We start from the raw sequence: 27,457 nt of genomic DNA, 5'->3' as shown, positions 1-27,457 counted from the left end.
ACTGTAATACTACTGCAGTACTGTAATAATACTGCAGTACTGTAATACTACTGCAGTACTGTAATACTACTGCAGTACTGTAATACTGCAGTACTGTAATACTGCAGTACTGTAATACTGCAGTACTGTGATCCTCCTCAAACTGTGACTTTTCTGTGTTTTATTGTTTTGTTGTTGACGACACTTTGTTTATAGGAATCAGTGTTTTCATTTTTTTGATCAGAAGTTTAAATGTTTAATGTTTAAATGTCCTCATTTCACTGTAAAGGAAACATGTTTAACCACTTTGTCTAAAGGAAAGAATCACTTTTTAAATCTGAAGTGTTTTAATAAAAGCTCTCGATCGTCCTGAGGTTTTTGGCTGAACTTGATCCTGATCCAGATCCTTCGTTACAGGAACAACAGGAACAACAGGAACAACAGGACGGTTTGTGATATTATTATTATTATTATTATTCATATGTGACGGACTGAAGGGACTGGATCATTTTTTCAGTGCATGTAATTGGTCGACTCCCACACTGAAAACAAACACACTGTAGTTCTGTTTACCGATTATAGAAGTGAAGATGATCAATACTGTAGGAACTGGGCGCATCTTTGTTTACGTTATGGTAATTATCCACATGCGTGTTCGGTTTCAGACAGAGCGTCTGATCAATACAGCGCGAAAGGCAGGAGGAAATACGACGTCGAAATACGTGCATTAAGAGTTTTGTAAAGACGGTGAAGAGGAGGAGATTTACGGACAGGAAAAGGTTTGAAACAATGTTCTGGACCTACAGCACAGACGGAGCCTCCAGAACCACCATGTCAGAGCTGATTCATCTACCGGAAAATCGGGGCTTTTCCATGTTTTAATTCGTTCACACAAAGTTTACAGCATTTAGAGGTTATTTTCTGCATCCGCCACAGCCCAGTGACAGCGGGACTGAAGGCCTCAGAGCAGGGGCGAGTCCGAGTATACAGGGGCTGGGGCAGCACAGGGGAACCACTGACAGAAGAACTGCCAGAAACTAACAAAAATAAAATATATTATTTTATATTTATGTTTCAAACGGCAGGGAAAAGCAGCTCATGTTTAAAAGACTGTTTCATTTTTTTTAAGTCGTCCCCCCCCCGGGCCCCCTTCCTTAAAATGCTGTCCCAGCCATTTTGTACATAGACTGGAGCATTTAAAATATATATAGTTTTTTGAATTTATTAATTAAACTTTAAATCCAAATCCATGAGTTTTAAAAAGTTTGATTTTAGCCTAAATGTTCAAAATGACTGTATCTTGAGAAAACACTTGTTATTTTCAAGATTAAACACATGAAAAGTCGACACGCTGGCGTTTGTGACTTGAGGTGACTTGCCGCTAAAGCAAGACACGACTTGACTTGACCCCATGACCGATTGACTTGGACTTACTTGGGACTTGGACCTTCACAACTTGGACTTGACTCGACACTTGCAGTTAGTGACTTACTCCCACCTCTGAAAAATATAATGGGTCAAAAATAGAGAAATAAAATTGGGTAAACGTGTGTGGAAATGGGATAAAATGGACGAAATATTTGTTTGAAAAAATTCGACAAAAAATTGGAAAAATGAGGAAAAAAATGTGTAATAAAAATATTTGAGCTGAGACCAAGTCACTTCCTGAAGTGCGTTTCAACACATTTTTCGTCTTATTTTTCTCATTATTTCGACAGTTAGATTTGGGTAAAGCCAAACAGAAGAAACTCTTTGTGTATTTCTTTGGTCAGTAACGTCCACCTTAAAGCAGCACTTTGTAACTTGTTTAACCTCTTACCCCCCGCCTGAACCGAATGCCTTCTGTTTGCTTTGGCCTTTATATAGGCCTGTGTAGCACCTCATTTGAAAGCTAAGACCCACAAAACTGATCTTTTTCCTCGCATTGTTGCTGTGTCACCTTTTGTATGTTTTTTGTCACATTTTTATTGAATTTTTGTTGAATTTTTGTCACTTTTTAATTGAATTTTTGTCATTTTTTGTTGAGTTTTTGTCACATTTTTGTTGAATTTTTGTCACTTTTTGGTTGAATTTTTGTCACTTTTTTGTTGAATTTTTGTCATTTTTTGGTTGAGTTTTTGTCACTTTTTGTTGAATTTTTGTCACATTTTTGTTGAATTTCTGTCACATTTTTGTTGAATTTTTGTCACTTTTTGTTGAATTTTTGTCACATTTTTGTTGAATTTTTGTCACTTTTTGTTGAGTTTTTGTCACTTTTTGTTAATTTTTTGTCACTTTTTGTTGAGTTTTTGTTGAATTTTTGTCACTTTTTGTTGAATTTTTGTCACATTTTTGTTGAATTTTTGTCATTTTTTGTCACATTTTTGTTGAATTTTTGTCACTTTTTGTTGAATTTTTGTTGAATTTTTGTCACATTTTGTTGAATTTTTGTCACATTTTATTGAATTTTTTGTCACATTTTATTGAATTTTTTGTCACATTTTGTTGAATTTTTGTCACATTTTTGGTTGAATTTTTGTCACATTTTATTGAATTTTTGTCACATTTTTTCTGAATTTTTGTCACTTTTTTGCTGAATTTTTGTCACTTTTTTGTTGAATTTTTTGTCACTTTTTGTTGAATTTTTGTCACTTTTTGTTGAATTTTTGTCACTTTTTGTTGAGTTTTTGTCACTTTTTGTTAATTTTTTGTCACTTTTTGTTGAGTTTTTGTTGAATTTTTGTCACTTTTTGTTGAATTTTTGTCACATTTTTGTTGAATTTTTGTCATTTTTTGTCACATTTTTGTTGAATTTTTGTCACTTTTTGTTGAATTTTTGTTGAATTTTTGTCACATTTTGTTGAATTTTTGTCACATTTTATTGAATTTTTTGTCACATTTTATTGAATTTTTTGTCACATTTTGTTGAATTTTTGTCACATTTTTGGTTGAATTTTTGTCACATTTTATTGAATTTTTGTCACATTTTTTCTGAATTTTTGTCACTTTTTTGCTGAATTTTTGTCACTTTTTTGTTGAATTTTTTGTCACTTTTTGTTGAATTTTTGTCACTTTTTGTTGAGTTTTTGTCACTTTTTGTTGAATTTTTTGTCACTTTTTGTTGAATTTTTGTCACATTTTATTGAATTTTTTGTCACATTTTATTGAATTTTTTGTCACTTTTTGTTGAATTTTTGTCACTTTTTGTTGAATTTTTGTCACATTTTATTGAATTTTTGTCACATTTTTTCTGAATTTTTGTCACTTTTTTGTTGAATTTTTGTCACTTTTTGTTGAATTTTTGTCACATTTTATTGAATTTTTGTCACATTTTTTCTGAATTTTTGTCACTTTTTTGCTGAATTTTTGTCACTTTTTTGTTGAATTTTTTGTCACTTTTTGTTGAATTTTTGTCACTTTTTGTTGAGTTTTTGTCACTTTTTGTTGAATTTTTTGTCACTTTTTGTTGAATTTTTGTCACATTTTATTGAATTTTTTGTCACATTTTATTGAATTTTTTGTCACTTTTTGTTGAATTTTTGTCACATTTTTGTTGAATTTCTGTCACATTTTTGTTGAATTTTTGTCACTTTTTGTTGAATTTTTGTCACATTTTTGTTGAATTTTTGTCACTTTTTGTTGAGTTTTTGTCACTTTTTGTTAATTTTTTGTCACTTTTTGTTGAGTTTTTGTTGAATTTTTGTCACTTTTTGTTGAATTTTTGTCACATTTTTGTTGAATTTTTGTCATTTTTTGTCACATTTTTGTTGAATTTTTGTCACTTTTTGTTGAATTTTTGTTGAATTTTTGTCACATTTTGTTGAATTTTTGTCACATTTTATTGAATTTTTTGTCACATTTTATTGAATTTTTTGTCACATTTTGTTGAATTTTTGTCACATTTTTGGTTGAATTTTTGTCACATTTTATTGAATTTTTGTCACATTTTTTCTGAATTTTTGTCACTTTTTTGCTGAATTTTTGTCACTTTTTTGTTGAATTTTTTGTCACTTTTTGTTGAATTTTTGTCACTTTTTGTTGAATTTTTTGTCACTTTTTGTTGAATTTTTGTCACATTTTATTGAATTTTTTGTCACATTTTATTGAATTTTTTGTCACTTTTTGTTGAATTTTTGTCACTTTTTGTTGAATTTTTGTCACATTTTATTGAATTTTTGTCACATTTTTTCTGAATTTTTGTCACTTTTTTGTTGAATTTTTGTCACTTTTTGTTGAATTTTTGTCACATTTTATTGAATTTTTGTCACATTTTTTCTGAATTTTTGTCACTTTTTTGCTGAATTTTTGTCACTTTTTTGTTGAATTTTTTGTCACTTTTTGTTGAATTTTTGTCACTTTTTGTTGAGTTTTTGTCACTTTTTGTTGAATTTTTTGTCACTTTTTGTTGAATTTTTGTCACATTTTATTGAATTTTTTGTCACATTTTATTGAATTTTTTGTCACTTTTTGTTGAATTTTTGTCACTTTTTGTTGAATTTTTGTCACTTTTTGTTGAATTTTTGTCACTTTTTGTTGAATTTTTGTCACATTTTATTGAATTTTTTGTCACATTTTATTGAATTTTTTGTCACTTTTTGTTGAATTTTTGTCACTTTTTGTTGAGTTTTTGTCACATTTTTGTTGAATTTTTGTTGAATTTTTGTTGAGTTTTTGTCACATTTTGTTGAATTTTTGTCACATTTTGGTTGACGACGACGCTAAAAGGCTAACAGGCTAACGGGCTAGCGGGCTAAGCTAACTGTGGCCTCGAGGGGCACGAGTTACTTGGTGCTGCTTTAAGACTTCACCCTGAGGTGGGCGGGGCTTTAACGTCTCCTCTCGGGCTCAGAAACATCTGCTCAGAGTCACATCTGTGTCATTTTATTCAACTCAGGACAAACATCTGAAATGTAACAGAAAAGTGCAAAAGCTTTTTCTAAAGTAAAATGAAATAATCACGGCGACTTTAGACTGAAATGATTGGATCGATTTAGAAAGTGCACTTTATTGGTGCGTTCGCTGACGGTAGTTTCCCTCGCGGTGCGTTCGCTGACGGTAGTTTCCCTCGCTGGGGGGGGTTGGCTGACTGTAGTTTCCCTCGCGGTGCGTTCGGGGTCACTGGGATTTCTGCAGCATCCGGACGATCTTGTGAGCCTTGAGTCTGAGGGCGATGTCCAGCGGCGTCTCCCCGTCCTGAAACAGTGAACGCACCACAGGGTTAGGAGAGGCAGGACACTGGGCCTGTAGGGGGCGCACATGTTCATGTTATGGGGATAAAGTGAAGCTTCTTTCCAGACAGATACGAACATCTGAGTGGAGAGTTTGAAGGAATCAGGGTTTATGTCCGTCTTACATTCATCGAGCTTTAACCCCTTTAATCCGCCTGAACCGAGCACATTTTCTCCAGCTTTACCCCAATCCAAAAGCTTATGGAAAAAAGGTGTGAAAATAGCAACAAAACTGAGATGAAAAAAATGATGAAAATGTGAAAAAAGTGACAAAAAATTTACAAAAAATTTACAAAAAATTTACCAAAAAATTACAAAAATTTACCAAAAATGGACGAAAAAGGATGGATAAAAAAGTGATAAGAATTTGACAAAAAAATGCAAATAATTTGACGAAAAAGTGACAAAAATGTGACCAAAAAATGACAAAAAAAATGACAAAAAAATGACAAAAATGTGACTAAAAATGTGAAAAAAAGTGACAAAAAATTGATGAAAAAGTGACAAAAAATTTACAAAAAATAAACCAAAAAATTACAAAAATTGACAAAAATGTGATAAAAATTTGACAAAAAAAAAAGACAAAAAAAATGACAAAAATGTGACTTAAAAATGACCAAAAAAATGACAAAAAATTGATTTAAAAAAATGACAAAACGTGACAAAAAATGGACAAAAAAATGGACAAAAAAAATCGAAAAAGTAATGAAAGAAAATCTGACGTGAGGAAAAAGATCCATTTAGTTTTGTAGGTCTTAGCTTTCAAATGAGGCGTTACACTGGCCGACAGGATTTGGGTAAAGCTGAACTCGGAGAAAATGCTCTCGGTTCAGGCGGGAGTTAAGAGGTTAAAAGTCTGTTCAGTTTAACAAGCCCCGCCCACTCCTCCTATTGGTCAGCGGCTGTCGTGATCCGAGTGAGTGACAGTTACAGATAAACGGCGTTCATTACGAGCTCACGAAACTCAGCCGTGTTTGAAGAAGCTGCACTTTTTAGAAAAACTAAAGGACCTTGTTCTTCATTTGGACGTCGGGCAGTTTCTGGAGCAGCTCTGGCACCAGTCGCTGGTTCCTCCTCAGACACAGATAATGCAGCGCCGTGTTTCCTTTCTGTAATAAACGCGGTTATTACAGATTTATCTCACACTCAATAAACACGAGAATAAATATCTCACGTAATCCACGGCGTCCACGTTTGCCTCTCGCTGCAGCAGCGTCTGCAGGAGCGCCGCCTGAGCCCTCTGCTTCTGTAACTGAGCAGACAGATACACTAGTTTATTACATCAGATCATGAGTTATTATTAGTTTATTACATCAGATCATGAGTTATTATCAGTTTATAACGTTAGATCATGAGTTATCAGTTTATAACATCAGATCATGAGTTATTATCAGTTTATTACATCAGATCATGAGTTATTATCAGTTTATTACATCAGATCATGAGTTATTATTAGTTTATAACATCAGATCATGAGTTATTATTAGTTTATTACACCAGATCATGAGTTTTTATCAGTTTATTACATCAGATCACGAGTTATTATTAGTTTATAACATCAGATCATGAGTTATTATCAGTTTATTACATCAGATCATGAGTTATTATCAGTTTATAACATCAGATCATGAGTTATTATCAGTTTATTACATCAGATCATGAGTTATTATTAGTTTATTACATCAGATCATGAGTTATTATTAGTTTATTACTTCAGATCGTGAGTTATTATCAGTTTATAACATCAGATCATGAGTTATTATCAGTTTATTACATCAGATCATGAGTTATTATTAGTTTATTACTTCAGATCGTGAGTTATTATCAGTTTATAACATCAGATCATGAGTTATTATCAGTTTATAACATCAGATCATGAGTTATTATCAGTTTATAACATCAGATCATGAGTTATTATTAGTTTATTACTTCAGATCGTGAGTTATTATTAGTTTATTACATCAGATCATGAGTTATTATCAGTTTATTACATCAGATCATGAGTTATTATCAGTTTATAACGTTAGATCATGAGTTATTATCAGTTTATAGCATCAGATCATGAGTTATTATCAGTTTATAACATCAGATCATGAGTTATTATCAGTTTATTACATCAGATCATGAGTTATTATCAGTTTATAACGTTAGATCATGAGTTATTATCAGTTTATTACATCAGATCATGAGTTATTATCAGTTTATAACATCAGATCATGAGTTATTATCAGTTTATTACATCAGATCATGAGTTATTATCAGTTTATAACGTTAGATCATGAGTTATTATCAGTTTATAGCATCAGATCATGAGTTATTATCAGTTTATAACATCAGATCATGAGTTATTATCAGTTTATTACATCAGATCATGAGTTATTATCAGTTTATAACGTTAGATCATGAGTTATTATCAGTTTATTACATCAGATCATGAGTTATTATCAGTTTATAAAGAGTTGTCGTTACCAGGAGGAAGAACCCGAGCAGCAGCACAGGCATCAGGACACAGACCATGAGCAGATCCATCAGGGACAGATGCCAACGACACACGTAATGCAGACACGTGCGATCCTTCTGTAATAAACACATGTATAACGAGAAACTGATGAAACTGCGGCAGAAAATACAAAAACGTGAAACATTGTGAAAAATGTCCCCATTTATTGCATTATACTATATTATATGGAAAAAAATCCCTATTTAGTTGCGTAATAGTAATTTTCATTGTATCAACGGAACTGTATCAGAAACCCTATTAAAATGAATGGGGAGTGTTCCCCATACAAATGAATGGGGAGTGTTCCCCATACAAATGAATGGAGAGTGTTCCCCATACAAATGAATGGGGAGTCTTCCCCATACAAATGAATGGAGAGTCTTCCCCATACAAATGAATGGAGAGTCTTCCCCATACAAATGAATGGGGAGTGTTTCCCATACAAATGAATGGAGAGTGTTCCCCATACAAATGAATGGGGAGTCTTCCCCATACAAATGAATGGAGAGTGTTTCCCATACAAATGAATGGAGAGTCTTCCCCATACAAATGAATGGGGAGTGTTTCCCATACAAATGAATGGAGAGTCTTCCCCATACAAATGAATGGGGAGTGTTCCCCATACAAATGAATGGAGAGTGTTCCCCATACAAATGAATGGGGAGGGTTCCCCATACAAATGAATGGGGAGTCTTCCCCATACAAATGAATGGGGAGTCTTCCCCATACAAATGAATGGAGAGTCTTCCCCATACAAATGAATGGAGAGTCTTCCCCATACAAATGAATGGGGAGTGTTTCCCATACAAATGAATGGAGAGTCTTCCCCATACAAATGAATGGAGAGTGTTTCCCATACAAATGAATGGAGAGTCTTCCCCATACAAATGAATGGGGAGTGTACCCATACAAATGAATGGAGAGTCTTCCCCATACAAATGAATGGGGAGTGTTCCCCATACAAATGAATGGGGAGTCTTCCCCATACAAATGAATGGGGAGTGTTTCCCATACAAATGAATGGGGAGTGTACCCATACAAATGAATGGGGAGTGTTCCCCATACAAATGAATGGGGAGTGTTCCCCATACAAATGAATGGGGAGTGTTCCCCATACAAATGAATGGGGAGTGTTCCCCATACAAATGAATGGGGAGTGTTTCCCATACAAATGAATGGAGAGTGTTCCCCATACAAATGAATGGAGAGTGTTCCCCATACAAATGAATGGAGAGTGTTCCCCATACAAATGAATGGGGAGTGTTCCCCATACAAATGAATGGGGAGTGTTCCCCATACAAATGAATGGGGAGTGTTCCCCATACAAATGAATGGGGAGTGTTCCCCATACAAATGAATGGGGAGTGTTCCCCATACAAATGAATGGGGAGTGTTTCCCATACAAATGAATGGAGAGTGTTCCCCATACAAATGAATGGAGAGTGTTCCCCATACAAATGAATGGAGAGTGTTCCCCATACAAATGAATGGAGAGTCTTTCCGATCCCGTAGAAAAAAAGCTGTGTAAGCTGAACATGCACGAACTGCAGAAATTGCAGAAAATGTGGAAAAGTTGGCTTCGATTTTCAGAAGCCCCTTTATAAGTCAATGGGAAAAATCGGCGGAATTTTGGCCGATTGCAGAAAAAATGATTCTCTCCAACATGTGGAACGTTCTGATGTGGAACGTTTTGATGTGGAACGTTTTGATGTGGAACGTTCTGATGTGGAACGTTCTGATGTGGAAGGTTTTGATGTGGAACGTTCTGATGTGGAACGTTTTGATGTGGAACGTTCTGATGTGGAACGTTTTGATGTGGAACGTTCTGATGTGGAACGTTTTGATGTGGAACGTTCTGATGTGGAACGTTTTGATGTGGAACGTTTTGATGTGGAACGTTCTGATGTGGAACGTTTTGATGTGGAACGTTTTGATGTGGAACGTTCTGATGTGGAACGTTTTGATGTGGAACGTTCTGATGTGGAACGTTTTGATGTGGAACGTTCTGATGTGGAACGTTTTGATGTGGAACGTTCTGATGTGGAACGTTCTGATGTGGAACGTTTTGATGTGGAACGTTCTGATGTGGAACGGCAGAAACTGTGAAAGTTGTGAAAGCTGCAGAAAGTTTAATAATAAAGAACATTATTGATTGCAGAATGTGCTCTGTGACCTCACACTCCCACACGCGTCACACGGACCTTGTTGCGGAGGGCGGGGTCGGCTCCTCGCTCCAACAGGAAGTGAGCCATCTTCACGTTACTACGGCGACAGCAGGCGATGAGGGGCGTGTCCCCGAAATGATCATCCTGAAACAACAAAACAAAAGTGTCAGCAGAAGTTTGGAGCTGCGCGATACTGGAGTGAGGGCGGAGTCAGGGCAGAGTGAGGGCGGAGTCAGAGCGGAGTCAGGGTCAGGGGGAGGAGTTAGGGAAAAGTGAGGGCGGAGTCAGGGAAGTGTGAGGGCGGAGTCAGGGGGCGGAGTCAGGGGGCGGAGTCAGGGTGGTACCTGGGCGTTGACCGTCTGTGGGTCCTGTTGGAGCAGAGTCTGGAGCTGAGGCAGGTCTCCACTGTAGGAAACTTCCACCACCGGCTGCAGATACACAAGAGGGTTACTTATTTTACCCAATTATTCAAAAATAAAATCATTTTTTCCCCCCATATTTTTAATTTTAACCTAATTTTTGCATTTTTTTTAAAATATTAAAATATTATTTATTTATTTTTTTACACATTTTTTTCATTTTTTCTTTTCTTTTCTGTGTTTCCCCCATTGTTCCCACATTCCTGTCATTGCAGATGATGCTGATGTTGTAAATGTGCAGATCTTCACTTTATCGTATCGGTGAAAGTATCGGTAAAAGTATCGGTAAAAGTATCGGTGAAAGTATCAGTGAAAGTATCGGTAAAAGTATCGGTGAAAGTATCAGTGAAAGTATCAGTGAAAGTATCGGCAAAAGTATCGGTGAAAGTATCAGTGAAAGTATCGGTGAAAGTATCGGTAAAAGTATCGGTGAAAGTATCGGTGAAAGTATCGGTAAAAGTATCGGTGAAAGTATCAGTGAAAGTATCGGTAAAAGTATCGGCAAAAGTATCGGTGAAAGTATCGGTGAAAGTATCGGTAAAAGTATCGGTGAAAGTATCAGTGAAAGTATCGGTGAAAGTATCGGTGAAAGTATCAGTGAAAGTATCGGTAAAAGTATCGGTGAAAGTATCAGTGAAAGTATCAGTGAAAGTATCGGCAAAAGTATCGGTGAAAGTATCAGTGAAAGTATCGGTGAAAGTATCGGTAAAAGTATCGGTGAAAGTATCGGTGAAAGTATCGGTAAAAGTATCGGTGAAAGTATCAGTGAAAGTATCAGTGAAAGTATCAGTGAAAGTATCGGTGAAAGTATCGGTGAAAGTATCAGTGAAAGTATCGGTAAAAGTATCGGTGAAAGTATCAGTGAAAGTATCAGTGAAAGTATCGGCAAAAGTATCGGTGAAAGTATCAGTGAAAGTATCGGTGAAAGTATCGGTAAAAGTATCGGTGAAAGTATCGGTGAAAGTATCGGTAAAAGTATCGGTGAAAGTATCAGTGAAAGTATCGGTAAAAGTATCGGCAAAAGTATCGGTGAAAGTATCAGTGAAAGTATCGGTGAAAGTATCGGTAAAAGTATCGGTGAAAGTATCGGTGAAAGTATCGGTGAAAGTATCGGTGAAAGTATCAGTGAAAGTATCAGTGAAAGTATCAGTGAAAGTATCGGTGAAAGTATCGGTGAAAGTATCAGTGAAAGTATCGGTAAAAGTATCGGTGAAAGTATCAGTGAAAGTATCAGTGAAAGTATCGGCAAAAGTATCGGTGAAAGTATCAGTGAAAGTATCGGTGAAAGTATCGGTAAAAGTATCGGTGAAAGTATCGGTGAAAGTATCGGTAAAAGTATCGGTGAAAGTATCAGTGAAAGTATCGGTAAAAGTATCGGCAAAAGTATCGGTGAAAGTATCAGTGAAAGTATCAGTGAAAGTATCGGTAAAAGTATCGGTGAAAGTATCAGTGAAAGTATCAGTGAAAGTATCGGTAAAAGTATCGGTGAAAGTATCGGTGAAAGTATCGGTAAAAGTATCAGTGAAAGTATCGGTAAAAGTATCGGTGAAAGTATCGGTAAAAGTATCAGTGAAAGTATCGGTAAAAGTATCGGCAAAAGTATCGGTGAAAGTATCAGTGAAAGTATCGGTAAAAGTATCGGTAAAAGTATCGGTGAAAGTATCAGTGAAAGTATCAGTGAAAGTATCGGTAAAAGTATCGGTGAAAGTATCGGTGAAAGTATCGGTAAAAGTATCAGTGAAAGTATCGGTAAAAGTATCGGTAAAAGTATCGGTGAAAGTATCGGTAAAAGTATCGGTAAAAGTATCTGTGAAAGTATCGGTGAAAGTATTGGTGAAAGTATCGGTAAAAGTATCGGTGAAAGTATCGGTAAAAGTATCGGTGAAAGTATCGGTAAAAGTATCGGTGAAAGTATCGGTAAAAGTATCGGTGAAAGTATCAGTGAAAGTATCAGTGAAAGTATCGCTCAGGTATCGGTGAAAGTATCGGTGAAAGTATCGCTCAGGTATCGGTGAAAGTATCGGTGAAAGTATCGGTAAAAGTATCGGTGAAAGTATCGGTAAAAGTATCAGTGAAAGTATCGGTAAAAGTATCGGCAAAAGTATCGGTGAAAGTATCAGTGAAAGTATCGGTAAAAGTATCGGTAAAAGTATCGGTGAAAGTATCAGTGAAAGTATCAGTGAAAGTATCGGTAAAAGTATCGGTGAAAGTATCGGTGAAAGTATCGGTAAAAGTATCAGTGAAAGTATCGGTAAAAGTATCGGTAAAAGTATCGGTGAAAGTATCGGTAAAAGTATCGGTAAAAGTATCTGTGAAAGTATCGGTGAAAGTATTGGTGAAAGTATCGGTAAAAGTATCGGTGAAAGTATCGGTAAAAGTATCGGTGAAAGTATCGGTAAAAGTATCGGTGAAAGTATCGGTAAAAGTATCGGTGAAAGTATCAGTGAAAGTATCAGTGAAAGTATCGCTCAGGTATCGGTGAAAGTATCGGTGAAAGTATCGCTCAGGTATCGGTGAAAGTATCGGTGAAAGTATCGGTAAAAGTATCTGTAAAAGTATCGGTGAAAGTATCGGTGAAAGTATTGGTAAAAGTATCGGTAAAAGTATCGGTGAAAGTATCGGTAAAAGTATCGGTAAAAGTATCGGTAAAAGTATCGGTGAAAGTATCGCTCAGGTATCGGTGAAAGTATCGGTAAAAGTATCGGTAAAAGTATCGGTGAAAGTATCGCTCAGGTATCGGTGAAAGTATCGGTAAAAGTATCGGTGAAAGTATCGGTGAAAGTATCGCTCAGGTATCGGTGAAAGTATCGGTGAAAGTATCGCTCAGGTATCGGTGAAAGTATCGGTGAAAGTATCGCTCAGGTATCGGTGAAAGTATCGGTGAAAGTATCGGTGAAAGTATCGCTCAGGTATCGGTGAAAGTATCGGTGAAAGTATCGCTCAGGTATCGGTGAAAGTATCGGTAAAAGTATCGCTCAGGTATCGGTGAAAGTATCGGTAAAAGTATCGCTCAGGTATCGGTGAAAGTATCGGTGAAAGTATCGGTGAAAGTATCGGTAAAAGTATCGGTGAAAGTATCGCTCAGGTATCGGTGAAAGTATCGGTGAAAGTATCGCTCAGGTATCGGTGAAAGTATCGCTCAGGTATCGGTGAAAGTATCGCTCAGGTATCGGTATCGTACAGTATCGTTAAAGCTCACTGTCCTCAGCCCTCGATGCCGCCGTGTCCCCTCTTGTGCATGTTTTTGTTTGTGGTAGAACCTGCACTCTCTCACACTGAGCTGTTTCCCACATGTGTGACTGAAACATGGAGCTGATCCAGGACCAGCTGTGGACCAGACCCTGATACTGCAGATACTTCAAATACTTCAGATGCTGCTGGTGCTGCAGTACTGAATGCTACTTCACTGGTTTTTCTGTAGCCGCTTCGCCTCAGGAGCCGCTTCGCCTCAGGAGCCGCTTCGCCTCAGGAGCCGCTTCGCCTCAGGAGCCACTTCGCCTCAGGAGCCACTGTCAAGCCTGAAGGTTCAGTTCAGGGGCTGGACTGAAACACAGCCCTGGACTCTGGCCAGTCGGGCCCAAATTAGTGTAAATGCGACACTTCCACAAATACACACGTTTATCTCTTACCCCCCGCCTGAACCGAGAGCATTTTCTCCAGTTCAGCTTTACCCAAATCCTGTAGGCCAGTGTAACGCCTCATTTGAAAGCTAAGATCTACAAAACTCATCGAAATGGGTCTTTTTCCTCATGTCATCAGGTTTTTTTCCATCTTTTTTTGGGGGGGTTTCAACTCATTTTTGTAATTTTTTTGTCAATTTTTTTGTAATTTTTTTGTAATTTTTTTGTAATTTTTTTGTGATTTTTTTGTGATTTTTTTGTAATTTTTTTGTAATTTTTTTGTCAATTTTTTTGTGATTTTTTTGTGATTTTTTTGTGATTTTTTTGTGATTTTTTTGTCAATTTTTTTGTAATTTTTTTGTCAATTTTTTTGTGGTTTTTTTGTGATTTTTTTGTGATTTTTTTGTGATTTTTTTGTGATTTTTTTGTGATTTTTTTGTCATTTTTTGTCATTTTTTGTCACATTTTTTTGTCACATTTTTTGTCATTTTAGTAAATTTTTTATCAAATGTTTGTAATTTTTTTGTCACATTTTTATAATTTTTTCCTCCATTTTTTGTCAATTTCTTGTAACATTTTTGCCACTTTTCCATCCTTGTTTCCGTCTCAGTTCTGTCTCTATTTCCACAGCTTTTTTCCAGAAGCTTTTGGATTGGGGTAAAGCCAAACTGGAGAAAACGTGCTCGGTTCAGGCGGGAGTTAAGGGGTTAAAGGGGCTAGATGCACGTTAGTCATTTTATACTCACTGCTGCCACCTCAGGGCGCACGTGTAACTGCAGCTTTAGAGGCAGTTGTGGTGAACAGGTCTGAGCTCAGTCTACACATGAGGACATGGAGGAACATGTGGGGGAGGAAAATACTTTTAAGTAACTCTTTTAAACTCCTTATAGCCCCTTTAACTGAGAGCATTTACTCCTGTTCGGCTTTACCCAAATCCAAAAGCTTCTTGACTGGAGAGCGACACTGTAGCGCCTCATTTGAAAGACAACATCTAGAAAAGTGACGGGAACTTTTTGTCACACCTGCATTTTGTTTTTGTTGCTTTTTTGCTGCTTTTTCATTACTTTTTTGTGGCTTTTTGGCGCGTTTTCGTCTCTTGTTTTTACTCTCAGTACTCCGTTACTCTCAGTACTCAGTTACTCTCAGTACTCCGTTACTCTCAGTACTCAGTTACTCTCAGTTACTCAGTTACTCTCAGTTACTCTGTGTCTCTGAGTAAACCCTCTCCCTCTGAAACATCACAGGTGGAGTTCGTGAGTCTTTGATTTGTTTGTTATAGCAGAACGTGCACGGACAGATCCCTCACGTGCACGCGCCCCGGCAGTAATAGCAGAACGTGCACGGACAGATCCCGCACGTGCACGCGCCCCGGCAGTTCCTCCTTTTGGACTCAGATCATTTGCATAAAAACAGGAGAAACAGGCGCGCGCTGGAGCGAGGACGTAAAAACGTAACGACGTAAAAACCCAAAGACCCAAAGACCAGGAGACCAGGAGAGCGGACTGACCCTGAAGTCTGGACTCTGGAGCACTTTGATGAAACGTGTCTGGAGCGGAGCGCGCGCAGCTGCCTCCCACCTGACGCACACTGACGCACACTGACGCACACACACGCACACACACGCACTCACGCGCTCCTCTGTCAGAGTTTCAGTCTGAGAGTGTCAGAGTTTCAGAGAGAGGAAGAATAAAAGTGACTGACCTCGGAGTAAACCAGCCCCATGGCTCGAGCTCCTCACCTGACGCACTCGCGCACACACAGGCGCGCTCACAGATGGCACTTCCGGGAGACGCACTTTCACCGCGCAGGTGGGAGGAGCCCCGGCCGAATGTATTTACATCACGCTCTTAACCTCTTAACCCCCGCCGTCGTGAGCGCGGTCTGAGGAGCAGCTCGACCAATCAGAGCAGGCCCTTCAGAAGCTGCTCCAGCCTGATGATCGAGTCAAAGACAAACTGATGTTCACTGTTTCATCTGGAGCAAAATATAACTCAAGAAGAAGAAGAAGAGCGACTGTTATCTGAGTGAGACGCAGAAACACATTATATTATATTATATTATATTATTATACTTTGATGAAAATAAATAAAAGCACTCTTAAAGGGGGGTATTCTGCAAAATTGACTTTTTCCATCTTTCCATCCTGTTATTATGTCACTCCCTCATTAAAAACATGGCTGAAGTGTTGCCTTGGCACATTCACGTATTTCTGAGTAATCTGTAAAAACTCTGATGGCGGCCATTTTAGGGATAGGTTTGCCTGAGTCCTCCTAGGAACGCCCCCACCTCCTGGAGACGCCTCCGAGCTTTGGTCACCAGCCGAGTAACCAACCACTGCTCCTCAGCAGAACCCCCTCCCCACTGATGCCACAGACAGCGTGTAGAGGGGGCGTGTCTAAAGGCTCAGAGGTTCTTAAAGAGACAGAGGCCGATTTCAAGACATTCACTACAGCCATTTTGAGAGAGACATTTTATACAAGGCAGTTATTCTAATTTACTGCATTTACAGACCAACAGAAGGTTTGTCATCATTGTAGTGAGATATAGACTGGTGCTATGGGGCTGACAAAAGCAGAACACCCCCTCTTTAAAGCAGAACACCCCCTCTTTAAAGCAGAACACCCCCTCTTTAAAGCAGAACACCCCCTCTTTAAAGCAGAACACCCCCTCTTTAAAGCAGAACACGCCCTCTTTAAAGCAGAACACGCCCTCTTTAAAGCAGAACACCCCCTCTTTAAAGCAGAACACCCCCTCTTTAAAGCAGAACACCCCCTCTTTAAAGCAGAACACCCCCTCTTTAAAGCAGAACACCCCCTCTTTAAAGCAGAACACCCCCTCTTTAAAGCAGAACACCCCCTCTTTAAAGCAGAACACGCCCTCTTTAAAGCAGAACACCCCCTCTTTAAAGCAGAACACGCCCTCTTTAAAGCAGAACACCCCCTCTTTAAAGCAGAACACCCCCTCTTTAACCTCTTAACTCCCGCCTGAACCGAGAGGATCTTTTTCCTCACGTCATCAGATTTTTTTTACATCATTTTTTTGTTGGGTTTTCAACTCATTTTTGTAACTTTTTTGTATTTTTTTTTCAAATTTTTGTCATTTTTTCCGTCAACTTTTTATCACATTTTAGTCCATTTTTTGTTATTTTTTTAATCAATTTTTTGTACTTTTTTTGGTCAATTTTTTATCAATTTTTTATCACAATTTTGTCACATTTTGTAATTTTTTCCTCAATTTTTCCTCTAATTTTTGTCATTTTTTGGTCACATTTTGTCACATTTCCATCTTTGTTTTCGTCTCATTTTATACAAGGCAGTTATTCTAATTTACTGCATTTACAGACCAACAGAAGGTTTGTCATCATTGTAGTGTGATATATGTTGCAGGTATTGGCCGGTGCGATCACCACAACCAGTTTATTTTTTTGTACATAGGGAAGGATTGGGTAGCTGAAATAAATAAATAAAGAGACGGGAGTCAAATCACGATGTAGCGTCCAGGCTCTCTGCTCGCCGACTCTTTTAATTGTCATTTTTAACAATGTAATGCACAATATTCATCTTTTTCATTTTCGCATACAGATCTGACCATAGGCACAGAAATAGTAGAAATAGAACAGAAATTCTCTAACACATTAGGTTCTACTAATATACGTTCATGTCAAGTTGACATTGTCGGAGCATAGGGACGTTGCTTTTTTACTTACTATTTCTTAAAGAGGGGGTATTATGCTTTTTTCAGCCACATAGCACCAGTCTATAGCACACTACAATGATGACGAAACCTTCTGTTGGTCTGTCAATGCAGTAAATTAGAATAACTGCCTTGTATAAAATTGCTCTTTCAAAATGGTGGTAGCAAATGGCTTGAAATAGGCCCCTGTCTCTTTAAGAACCTCTGACCCTTTCCGACACGCCCCCTCCACACGCTGTGTGGCATCACAACACTTTCTCCACAGTATTGAAACTACGATCGGTGCATTTTATTTTTTATTGTTGGAAAGGACGTACTGTTTATCACTTTGTGAACAATGGCCACACAGGATATTATTTGGAAACAAACCTTCCACACCGGACGCTTGGAAGGGGCTCTTGCCTGAAAAATAACTGCTGTTTGGAGGCTTCTCTTTGCATCTGCCCTATGGATCTCTAACTATACCCCCATGGACGACACCAGGATCTGCAGGAGCCCAAACGATTCAAAAGACGGACATTATCTGTGCAGGTGGACAGTGGTTTTTCGAGGTTACCCGTTAGCTTGTTATAATCGACTACAGCTCATTGTTGATGAAAAGTCTGTAATAAACCACAAATGTGTAAAGCCAGGCTCATTGTGTGATCATCGTAAAGGCTGCTTCGAGTAGTTGCTGCTTTATTGACGTTATTTGTGCATAATATGCTGCCTGTTTTCAATGAATGTTGTGAAGGTGAAGGTTGTTAGCTTGTCGCGGCTAATAGTGCCTTAGCTCCGGGAGAAACCACTCGGCTACGACTCACTGTAGATGAAATGTGAGCAATAAACTACACAATCAACAAGCCCGGCTCCGTGTGTGATCATCATAAAGGCTGCTTCAAGCAGTTGCCTGTTTTAGTGGCGTTTTTAGTGCATAATATGCTGCTTGTATTCAGTGAATTTTCCCGTTAGCTTGTCGTGGCTAGCTTGTTAGCTCCGGGAGAAAGCCACTCGTCTATGACCCATTGTAGATGAAATGTGAGCAATAAACTTCCAAATCAACAAGCCTGGCTCCGTGTGTGATCATTGTTAAACGGTTCTTTATGTGTGTGGTGGTTTTATTGACTTTAATTGTGCATATTTCTCGTTTCCACGTGATGACTCGAGGTTTAGCTTAGCATTAGCTTTCTCCGGAGGCTCTGTGCATCATCAAGGCCCAGCGCAGAACCAGACACTGTAATAAGTGTTCTTGTCACCGGTTTGAATCCTGGGTGTTTCGGTAACAGAAACACTGATGTGTCTTTGTAAAAGTCTGCTGTGGCTCCGGTTCACAACACATGAAGCTAATCCTCCACGATGACTCTGTTTACATCTTAGGGCTGGACACTGCGGGGAGGGGGTTCTACTGAGGAGCAGTGGTTGGTTACTCGGCTGGTGACGAAAGGTCGGAGGCGTATCCTGGAGGTCGAGGGCGTTTCCTGAAGGAATCAGGCGTTTTATCCCTAAAATGGCCGCCATCAGAGTTTTTACAGACTACTCGAAAATACGTGAATGTGCTAAGGCAACACTTCAGGCATGTTTTTAATGAGGGAATGACATCATAACATGATGTAAAGCTTGAAAAAGTCGATTTTGCATAATACCCCCCCTTTAAACAAAAAAACTAATTTCAAAATGTTAACCAAAAAAACTCACAGAGGAAAACAAAATGACGGCGAGCCAATCTTACTACAGTAGGCTAACGGCTAGCGCAACAGTAAATGCATATTTACTCAAATAAAACAAGTCTAACTTTGACCACTACTTAAAATACAGCATAAGCTATTTTTAACAGGCTTCATCTGAGCCAAAAGATGTGTTTATGCGACAGTACAAACCTGAAATAAATAAATAAAGAGACGGGAGTCAAATCACGATGTAGCGTCCAGGCTCTCTGCTTGCCGACCATTGACAGTGGATTGCTTAATTAATTATTATAATTGATTAATTCTAAATATACTGTCAATGTTGCCGACTGGCGCGAAGCAGGAGTGAACGCTCTAAACCCGTCTCCCAACCAGCGCTGCCCTCTAGCGGTAGGCGTCGATATAACCTCAAATACCCAAACCCTACTCTAATTAATACAATTACTATAATAACATAAAACTATGTGACCACACATAGTGGGCGTCACATATAGACTGGTGCTATGGGACTGAAAAAAGCAGAACACCCCCTCTTTAAAGCAGAACACCCCCTCTTTAAAGCAGAACACGCCCTCTTTAAAGCAGAACACCCCCTCTTTAAGGTCATTCATTTCAAACATCTCCTGTAGATCACAGAAAAAACAAACAAATGTATTTACTGAAGAAGGTCGAGCAGAACCTCTGGCCTAAACCTGACAGTGATCAGTGGTTTAGTATCGGCCGATATCACACATATCGGCCGATATCACACAGGAGTTTCCACAGCTGCCCCGAACATGAGGCAATAAAACAGGAAATATGACACTGTAAAGTTCAGGAGGAGGAAGTGTCCGGGCAAACATGATGTCCAATTGCTGGGTTGCAGGTTCTAGAATGTGATGATGTCATCGGGCCTCGTGGGGGGCAGGAGCCAGTTTTTCCTATTAACAGCATTACACTTCCACAAGGCATAGCTCAAAAGAAAATGTATGAATTACAAAAATGATCATTAATATCATTTGCTGGGTCCATGATCTGTCTGTACAAGACCAAAAATGTCCTCAAAAACAAAATAATTTTTCCTCCATACAATAGTATTGGCCTTTCGAACGCTGTGATGTCACCTGCAACCCAGCAATAAGAGGCAGCAGGGGGCGACGAGCGGTGCGGGCGTCTCACTGAGCCTCAGGGGGGTGAGAGTTCAGCTCCTGCATCACCTCAGGTTCAGTCGACTCTACAAGACAAAACAGCCCAGCGTCATCACTGTAACAGACACTTTCCTCTGATGGTGAAGAGTTTCTTACCAGGACGGAGCTGTTTGTCTGTAAACGAAGCAGAGAAACATTGAGTCTGAGTCTCATTAAACATCAGCACATTTTGATTTGACCTTTAAATCTGCGAAACACGAAGTATCCAATCACAGCACAGACGACAGCGCCGAGAACAGACGCCGCCGCCACAACGTACGGAGTGAAATTCCTCTCTGGGAAAGACAGAAGAACAGGTCAGTGCTTTTATAGGAGCCCCCCACCCAGCTGCCGGGTCCATGAGAGGCCACAGGTCATATACTCCATAAAAGTTACATACTGTACCTTTAAGAAGCAACTGTAAATGGAGTCAACTTATAAAAGGTCAGTGCTGGATCGTCTGCTCCGGAGGGACGTCTGCTGTGATTTCGTATAGATCTATGAGTGGGTTTGTCTAAAAATACAAATAATCCTGATCCTTAAGGTTTAACCCCTTAACTCCCACCTGAACCGAGCACAGTTTCTCCAGTTTGGCTTTACCCCAATCCAAAAGCTTCTGGAAAAAAGGTGTGGAAATAGCAATAAAACAATGATGGAAATGTGACAAAAAGGTGACGAAAAATGTATGAAAAAGTGGCAAAAAGTTCACAAAAATGTCACAAGAAATTGACAAAAAATGACGAAAAATTGATTAAAAATTGATTAAAAATGGACGAAAAATTGACAAAAAATTAATTAAAAATGGACGAAAAAATGATTAAAAAATGACGAAAAATTGACAGAAAATTGATTAAAAATGGACAAAAAAATGACAAAAATGTGGCAAAAAAATTGATTAAAAATTGACAAAAAATTGACAAAAAATTGATTAAAAAATGACGAAAAAATGACAAAAATGTGGCAAAAAAATTACAAAAAATGGACGAAAAAATGACAAAAAATTGATTAAAAATTGATTAAAAATGGACGAAAAATTGACAAAAAATTAATTAAAAATGGACGAAAAAATGATTAAAAAATGACGAAAAATTGACAGAAAATTGATTAAAAATTGACAAAAAAATGACAAAAATGTAGCAAAAAAATTGATTAAAAATTGACAAAAAATTGACAAAAAATTGATTAAAAAATGACAAAAATGTGACAAAAAATTGACAAAAAAATGACAAAAAAATGACAAAAATGTGACAAAAATGTGACAAAAAAATGATTAAAAATGGACGAAAAAATGACAAAAATGTGACAAAAAATTGATTGAAAATTGACAAACAAATGACAAAAATGTGATAAAAAAGTTACAAAAATGAGTTGAATACCCAACAAAAAAATTTTGGAAAAAAAATCCGATGCCGTGAGGAAAAAGCTTTAGAGGTTTAACCATTTCTCTGGCCCTAACCTTCATTTGTGTCCTGATATCTCAGGTTTTCACAGCAGACTGTCCCTCCGGAGCAGAACATCCAGCACTGACCTTTATAAAACCCTTGTCTTCCTTCATTAGACCCACTCACACAAGGACACGACACCAGTGAGCATCTTAACCCAGAGCTGCCTGATTCACTTCCATTTCTCTGACAAGTTTAAGAAACTCGTACAAGAAGAACATGTTTGTAGAGCCGTAAACTACAGGGTGAGCTGCTGTTCTCACGGATCCCTCTGACTGTGATCGGCCCAAAGCTCTGCCTCACCCCCGTCTCACCCCCGTCTCACTCCAGACTCACCCCCGTCTCACCCCCGTCTCACCCCCGTCTCACCCCCGTCTCACCCCCGTCTCACCCCCGTCTCACCCCCGTCTCACCCCCGTCTCGCCCCCGTCTCACCGTTGGTTCGGATCCGTCCGGGCTCCAGTTTGGTGACGAGGTCGTCTGTGACCCCGGACAGCTGGAACACACAGCTGTACCGTCCCCAGTCTCCGGGGGGGACAGAGGACAGGTCCAGGGACACGCTGCTCTGGAAGGTCCCGTCGTGGTTGGGCAGGATCTCCCCCCAGTCCCCCTGCAGGTCCTCCCCGTCTTTAGCCCAGAACAGCACGGCTCTGTCGGGGTAGAAGCCTGAGGCGAAGCAGGTGACCGGGGACGAGGACGACTTCTGCAGGAGCCACACCAGGGGGAGCTCTGAGGGACGGGAGGTTTATATCAGAGGAGCCACACCTGGGGGAGCTCTGAGGGACGGGGGGTTTATATCAGAGGAGCGACACCAGGGGGAGCTCTGAGGGACGGGAGGTTTATATCAGAGGAGCGACACCAGGGGGAGCTCTGAGGGACGGGAGGTTTATATCAGAGGAGCGACACCAGGGGGAGCTCTGAGGGACGGGAGGTTTATATCAGAGGAGCGACACCAGGGGGAGCTCTGAGGGACGGGAGGTTCATATCAGAGGAGCGACACCAGGGGGAGCTCTGAGGGACGGGAGGGTTATATCAGAGGAGCGACACCAGGGGGAGCTCTGAGGGACGGGAGGTTCATATCAGAGGAGCGACACCAGGGGGAGCTCTGAGGGACGGGAGGTTCATATCAGAGGAGCGACACCAGGGGGAGCTCTGAGGGACGGGGGGTTTATATCAGAGGAGCGACACCAGGGGGAGCTCTGAGGGACGGGAGGTTTATATCAGAGGAGCGACACCAGGGGGAGCTCTGAGGGACGGGGGGTTTATATCAGAGGAGCGACACCAGGGGGAGCTCTGAGGGACGGGAGGGTTATATCAGAGGAGCGACACCTGGGGGAGCTCTGAGGGACGGGGGGTTTATATCAGAGGAGCGACACCAGGGGGAGCTCTGAGGGACGGGAGGTTTATATCAGAGGAGCGACACCAGGGGGAGCTCTGAGGGACGGGAGGGTTATATCAGAGGAGCCACACCAGGGGGAGCTCTGAGGGACGGGAGGTTTATATCAGAGGAGCGACACCAGGGGGAGCTCTGAGGGACGGGAGGTTTATATCAGAGGAGCGACACCAGGGGGAGCTCTGAGGGACGGGAGGTTCATATCAGAGGAGCGACACCAGGGGGAGCTCTGAGGGACGGGAGGGTTATATCAGAGGAGCGACACCAGGGGGAGCTCTGAGGGACGGGAGGTTTATATCAGAGGAGCGACACCAGGGGGAGCTCTGAGGGACGGGAGGTTTATATCAGAGGAGCGACACCAGGGGGAGCTCTGAGGGACGGGGGGTTTATATCAGAGGAGCCACACCAGGGGGAGCTCTGAGGGACGGGAGGTTTATATCAGAGGAGCGACACCAGGGGGAGCTCTGAGGGACGGGAGGTTTATATCAGAGGAGCGACACCAGGGGGAGCTCTGAGGGACGGGAGGTTTATATCAGAGGAGCGACACCAGGGGGAGCTCTGAGGGACGGGAGGTTTATATCAGAGGAGCGACACCAGGGGGAGCTCTGAGGGACGGGAGGTTCATATCAGAGGAGCGACACCAGGGGGAGCTCTGAGGGACGGGAGGTTTATATCAGAGGAGCGACACCAGGGGGAGCTCTGAGGGACGGGAGGTTTATATCAGAGGGAGCGACACCAGGGGGAGCTCTGAGGGACGGGAGGTTTATATCAGAGGAGCGACACCAGGGGGAGCTCTGAGGGACGGGAGGTTCATATCAGAGGAGCGACACCAGGGGGAGCTCTGAGGGACGGGAGGTTCATATCAGAGGAGCGACACCAGGGGGAGCTCTGAGGGACGGGAGGTTCATATCAGAGGAGCGACACCAGGGGGAGCTCTGAGGGACGGGAGGTTTATATCAGAGGAGCGACACCAGGGGGAGCTCTGAGGGACAGGAGGTTTATATCAGAGGGAGATATCAGACAGTTATTATGAAGAAGCCTCAGGATGACACAGGATCACTGACATTTACTCATTTGTTACAAACAGCTTAAACAAAAACACATGAGAACTTAAAAATGAGCAAAAGTCTAGTTTTACTCTTGATCCTTGTCTTGGTCCTGATTGTGATTTTCATTGAAGGCGACAAAACTTTGACTGTCATTGTTTAGTCTTTTTAATGCCGCTCATTAACTTTTCACTAAAGCCAGATTTGAATTGTTGGGTCATGTTCATTAGTTTTAAAATGTTGTAATCGTGCGTGATCAGACGGAGCAGTTCTTATGGAAACAAAGACATAATGAAGTCACGGCTTTAGTTTTGAAACGTCACAACAGAACCTCAGATTCTCTTTAAACTTATATTCACTAAACCTTTAATGGTTTTATCCAAACGTGTGTTTTTAATTTGATGCAGACTTTAATGTGGTGTTTCCTGAAGAAGTGAAGAAGAAGTTTAAGTTGAGAGACGTTTACCTTTCCTCTTCAGGGTCTTCTCTCCGCATCGCATGAACCTCTTCACAAACCTGGCACAGAGGTCTTCAAAGTAGTCTTTGTACTGAAGAGTTGCTCCTCTTTCCCACTTCAGTCTGAGGACAAAGGCCTGAGGTTTCAGAGCCACCCAGGTCTGTGTCCCGAAGTCAAACTCCATGAAGTCGTCTCCGTCAAACCCATTCCTCAGATGAACTCGGATCTCATCAGTCTCCTCGTCCCAGTCACAGCCCTGCATGTACTGGAGGACGTGTGGACCTGAAGAGAGACACATCTGTCACATCTGTCACAGAGACACATCTGTCACAGAGACACATCTGTCACATCTGTCACAGAGACACATCTGTCACAGAGACACATCTGTCACAGAGACACATCTGTCACAGAGTCACATCTGTCACATCTGTCACAGAGACACATCTGTCACATCTGTCACATCTGTCACAGAGACACATCTGTCACATCTGTCACAGAGACACATCTGTCACATCTGTCACAGAGACACATCTGTCACAGAGACACATCTGTCACAGAGACACATCTGTCACATCTGTCACATCTGTCACAGAGACACATCTGTCACATCTGTCACAGAGACACATCTGTCACATCTGTCACAGAGTCACATCTGTCACAGAGACACATCTGTCACATCTGTCACAGAGACACATCTGTCACATCTGTCACAGAGACACATCTGTCACAGAGACACATCCTACAGCACTTCAATGATTTTTTTTTTTTTTTTTAAACTATTATTCTGAACTATTACATCATCCTAATGTGTTTCCTTTAATCAAACTAAAAACAGAGACTCATCGTCTTTCAGTTAAAGGTCAAAGTTCAGACTGACCTCCGGTCATGTTCAGCAGAACAGTTTCAATGTCAGACTTTGCCATCAGCTCATATTTGGAGTAGACCTGAGTGTAAGTCTCCCAGAAGTCGGGCTCGTCCCGGGTCAGTCTGTTCATCCACTCCTGTTTGGGCTCCATCCTCTTGGTGTCACTGTCGTAATGAGTGACCACCAGGTTGTTCAGGACTCCGACCGAGAAGTACTGAGGGAGGCCCGGGAGCTGAGATGAAGCCGTCGTCAGAAATGTCAAAGTGTGAATCACTGAAAGAAGAAGGAAAGCACATTTTAGACCTGGAGGTTTCCTAATGTAACTACGGGTCTATGAAGCCCCTTTCGCTGATGGATCCAACGATCTCACGGCTCCATCACCTCCGAGCCTGACAGCAGCTCCTCTGAAAGACCTGCACTCTGCTGCTTTGACCTCTGGGCCCGGAGCTAAAGGGCTTCACAGCTTATTCACAGAACCATAGTTACATTAGGTAACTGGGGTTTCTATATGTTACTGATGCATAAGCCCATGTTCTCCCAGCAGGCCTGGGCCCCGGGGCCGGCGGGTCAGAAAGGCAGAGCCCAGGCTGGGTGAGCAGCGCCTTTGTGTTTTCTATAAATACTTATAAACACTATATATATATATAAAGCATCTCTAGAGTGAGACTTTATGTATAAAAACTATATATGTCTATTTACAACATGAACAAGTGATGCTGATTTAGCAACACTCATGTTTAGTGGAGATTTTCTCAGTGTAGATGGAACAAAGCTCAGTGGGAGAGTCACAGTCTGGAGTTTTGAAGCAGAAATGTCTGTTTGTGTTTAGAAAGTGACAAAGGGTTAAAGCTCCAGATAAAGCTCGTTATAGAAAAGCTGCTGCACAAGTTTCAAAGTGAAACTGGCAGAGTCGGTGACGCAGCTGTAATAACAACAATAATAATAATAATAATAATAATAATAATATCAGAAACATCTGTCACAGTGACTGAAATGAACATGTTTAGTTAAATAACCGGTACAGATGTGTGATGTGTTTGAGTCTCGTCTGTAAAGAGGAGATAAACATCACACAAACAGAAAGTATTGATTCTTCACTAAACTGGACAGAAGTAACAGAAGTAACAGAAGTAACAGAAGTAACAGAAGTAACAGAAGTAACAGATGTAACAGAAGTAACAGAAGTAACAGAAGTAACAGATGTAACAGAAGTAACAGATGTAACAGAAGTAACAGAAGTAACAGAAGTAACAGAAGTAACAGAAGTAACAGAAGTAACAGAAGTAACAGAAGTAACAGAAGTAACAGATGTAACAGAAGTAACAGATGTAACAGAAGTAACAGAAGTAACAGAAGTAACAGAAGTAACAGAAGTAACAGAAGTAACAGAAGTAACAGAAGTAACAGAAGTAACAGAAGTAAAGATACTGACTGGACGAAGCTCCGTTTATCACGAGTCCCAACAGGAAAACACAGATCTCCATGATGTAAAATCCTCCAGACGTGTCAGAGACAGAGAGATTCTCCAAACTCACAGACACAGACGTACAGGTTTAGATCAGGCGTGTTTGTTTCAGGCGTGTTTGTTTCAGGCGTGTTTAGATCAGGCGTGTCGGGGGAAACCTGGTTCGGTGACTTCACCATAACAAAGGCCGGAGCCAAACCGGTCCGACCACAGAGTCACTTTCACTTTCAGCTTCGACTTTACGTCACGTCGTCCAATCAGAATCTCCAAGCCCCAAAAGAGAAGTCACTGAACCAGGAGCGAATGTTGATGAACAAGTGGGTTTAAAACAGAAGCTTCACTGGTGAATATCTGTGAATACTTCAGTTTAGACTTA

General features: G+C 40.3%; 2 protein-coding genes across 2 annotated transcripts; both read right to left on the bottom strand.

The window, feature by feature from the left end:
- Positions 1-4,885: 4,885 nt before the first annotated feature.
- ankrd22 (ankyrin repeat domain 22) lies at positions 4,886-15,677 on the bottom strand. The gene is made up of 7 exons (XM_079576998.1): positions 15,592-15,677; positions 10,196-10,279; positions 9,888-9,995; positions 7,656-7,763; positions 6,361-6,438; positions 6,197-6,295; positions 4,886-5,151 (listed from the first exon to the last, which is right to left on the bottom strand). The coding sequence occupies exons 1-7, from the start codon at positions 15,610-15,612 to the stop codon at positions 5,074-5,076; spliced, it is 576 nt and encodes a 191-aa protein (XP_079433124.1). The 5' UTR covers positions 15,613-15,677; the 3' UTR covers positions 4,886-5,073.
- Positions 15,678-20,401: 4,724 nt separating this feature from the next.
- Positions 20,402-27,100, bottom strand: LOC306978801 (class I histocompatibility antigen, F10 alpha chain-like; the record flags this gene model as incomplete). The annotated part of the gene is made up of 6 exons (XM_079577481.1): positions 20,402-20,460; positions 20,614-20,709; positions 22,291-22,584; positions 24,761-25,033; positions 25,629-25,889; positions 27,049-27,100. The coding sequence occupies 6 exons, from the start codon at positions 27,098-27,100 to the stop codon at positions 20,402-20,404; spliced, it is 1,035 nt and encodes a 344-aa protein (XP_079433607.1).
- Positions 27,101-27,457: the final 357 nt, after the last annotated feature.

The sequence above is a fragment of the Gobius niger genome (genome assembly GCF_951799975.1).
Source record: "Gobius niger genome assembly, chromosome: 19".
In the NCBI taxonomy this organism is placed as follows: domain Eukaryota; kingdom Metazoa; phylum Chordata; class Actinopteri; order Gobiiformes; family Gobiidae; genus Gobius; species Gobius niger.
Note: the sequence above shows the minus strand (reverse complement) of the source record. Positions and strands in the feature narration are given on the sequence as shown.

Bases quoted from the DNA above. Each gene is read 5' to 3' on its own strand.
- ankrd22 (XM_079576998.1), bottom strand. From the start codon at position 15,612: ATGGGGCTGGTTTACTCCGAG. The intron at 7,764-9,887 runs GTCCGTGTGACG...TGTTTATTACAG, and splicing joins ACCCCGCCCTCCGCAACAAG to AAGGATCGCACGTGTCTGCA. The intron at 6,296-6,360 runs GTGAGATATTTA...CGTTTATTACAG, and splicing joins ACGTGGACGCCGTGGATTAC to AAAGGAAACACGGCGCTGCA.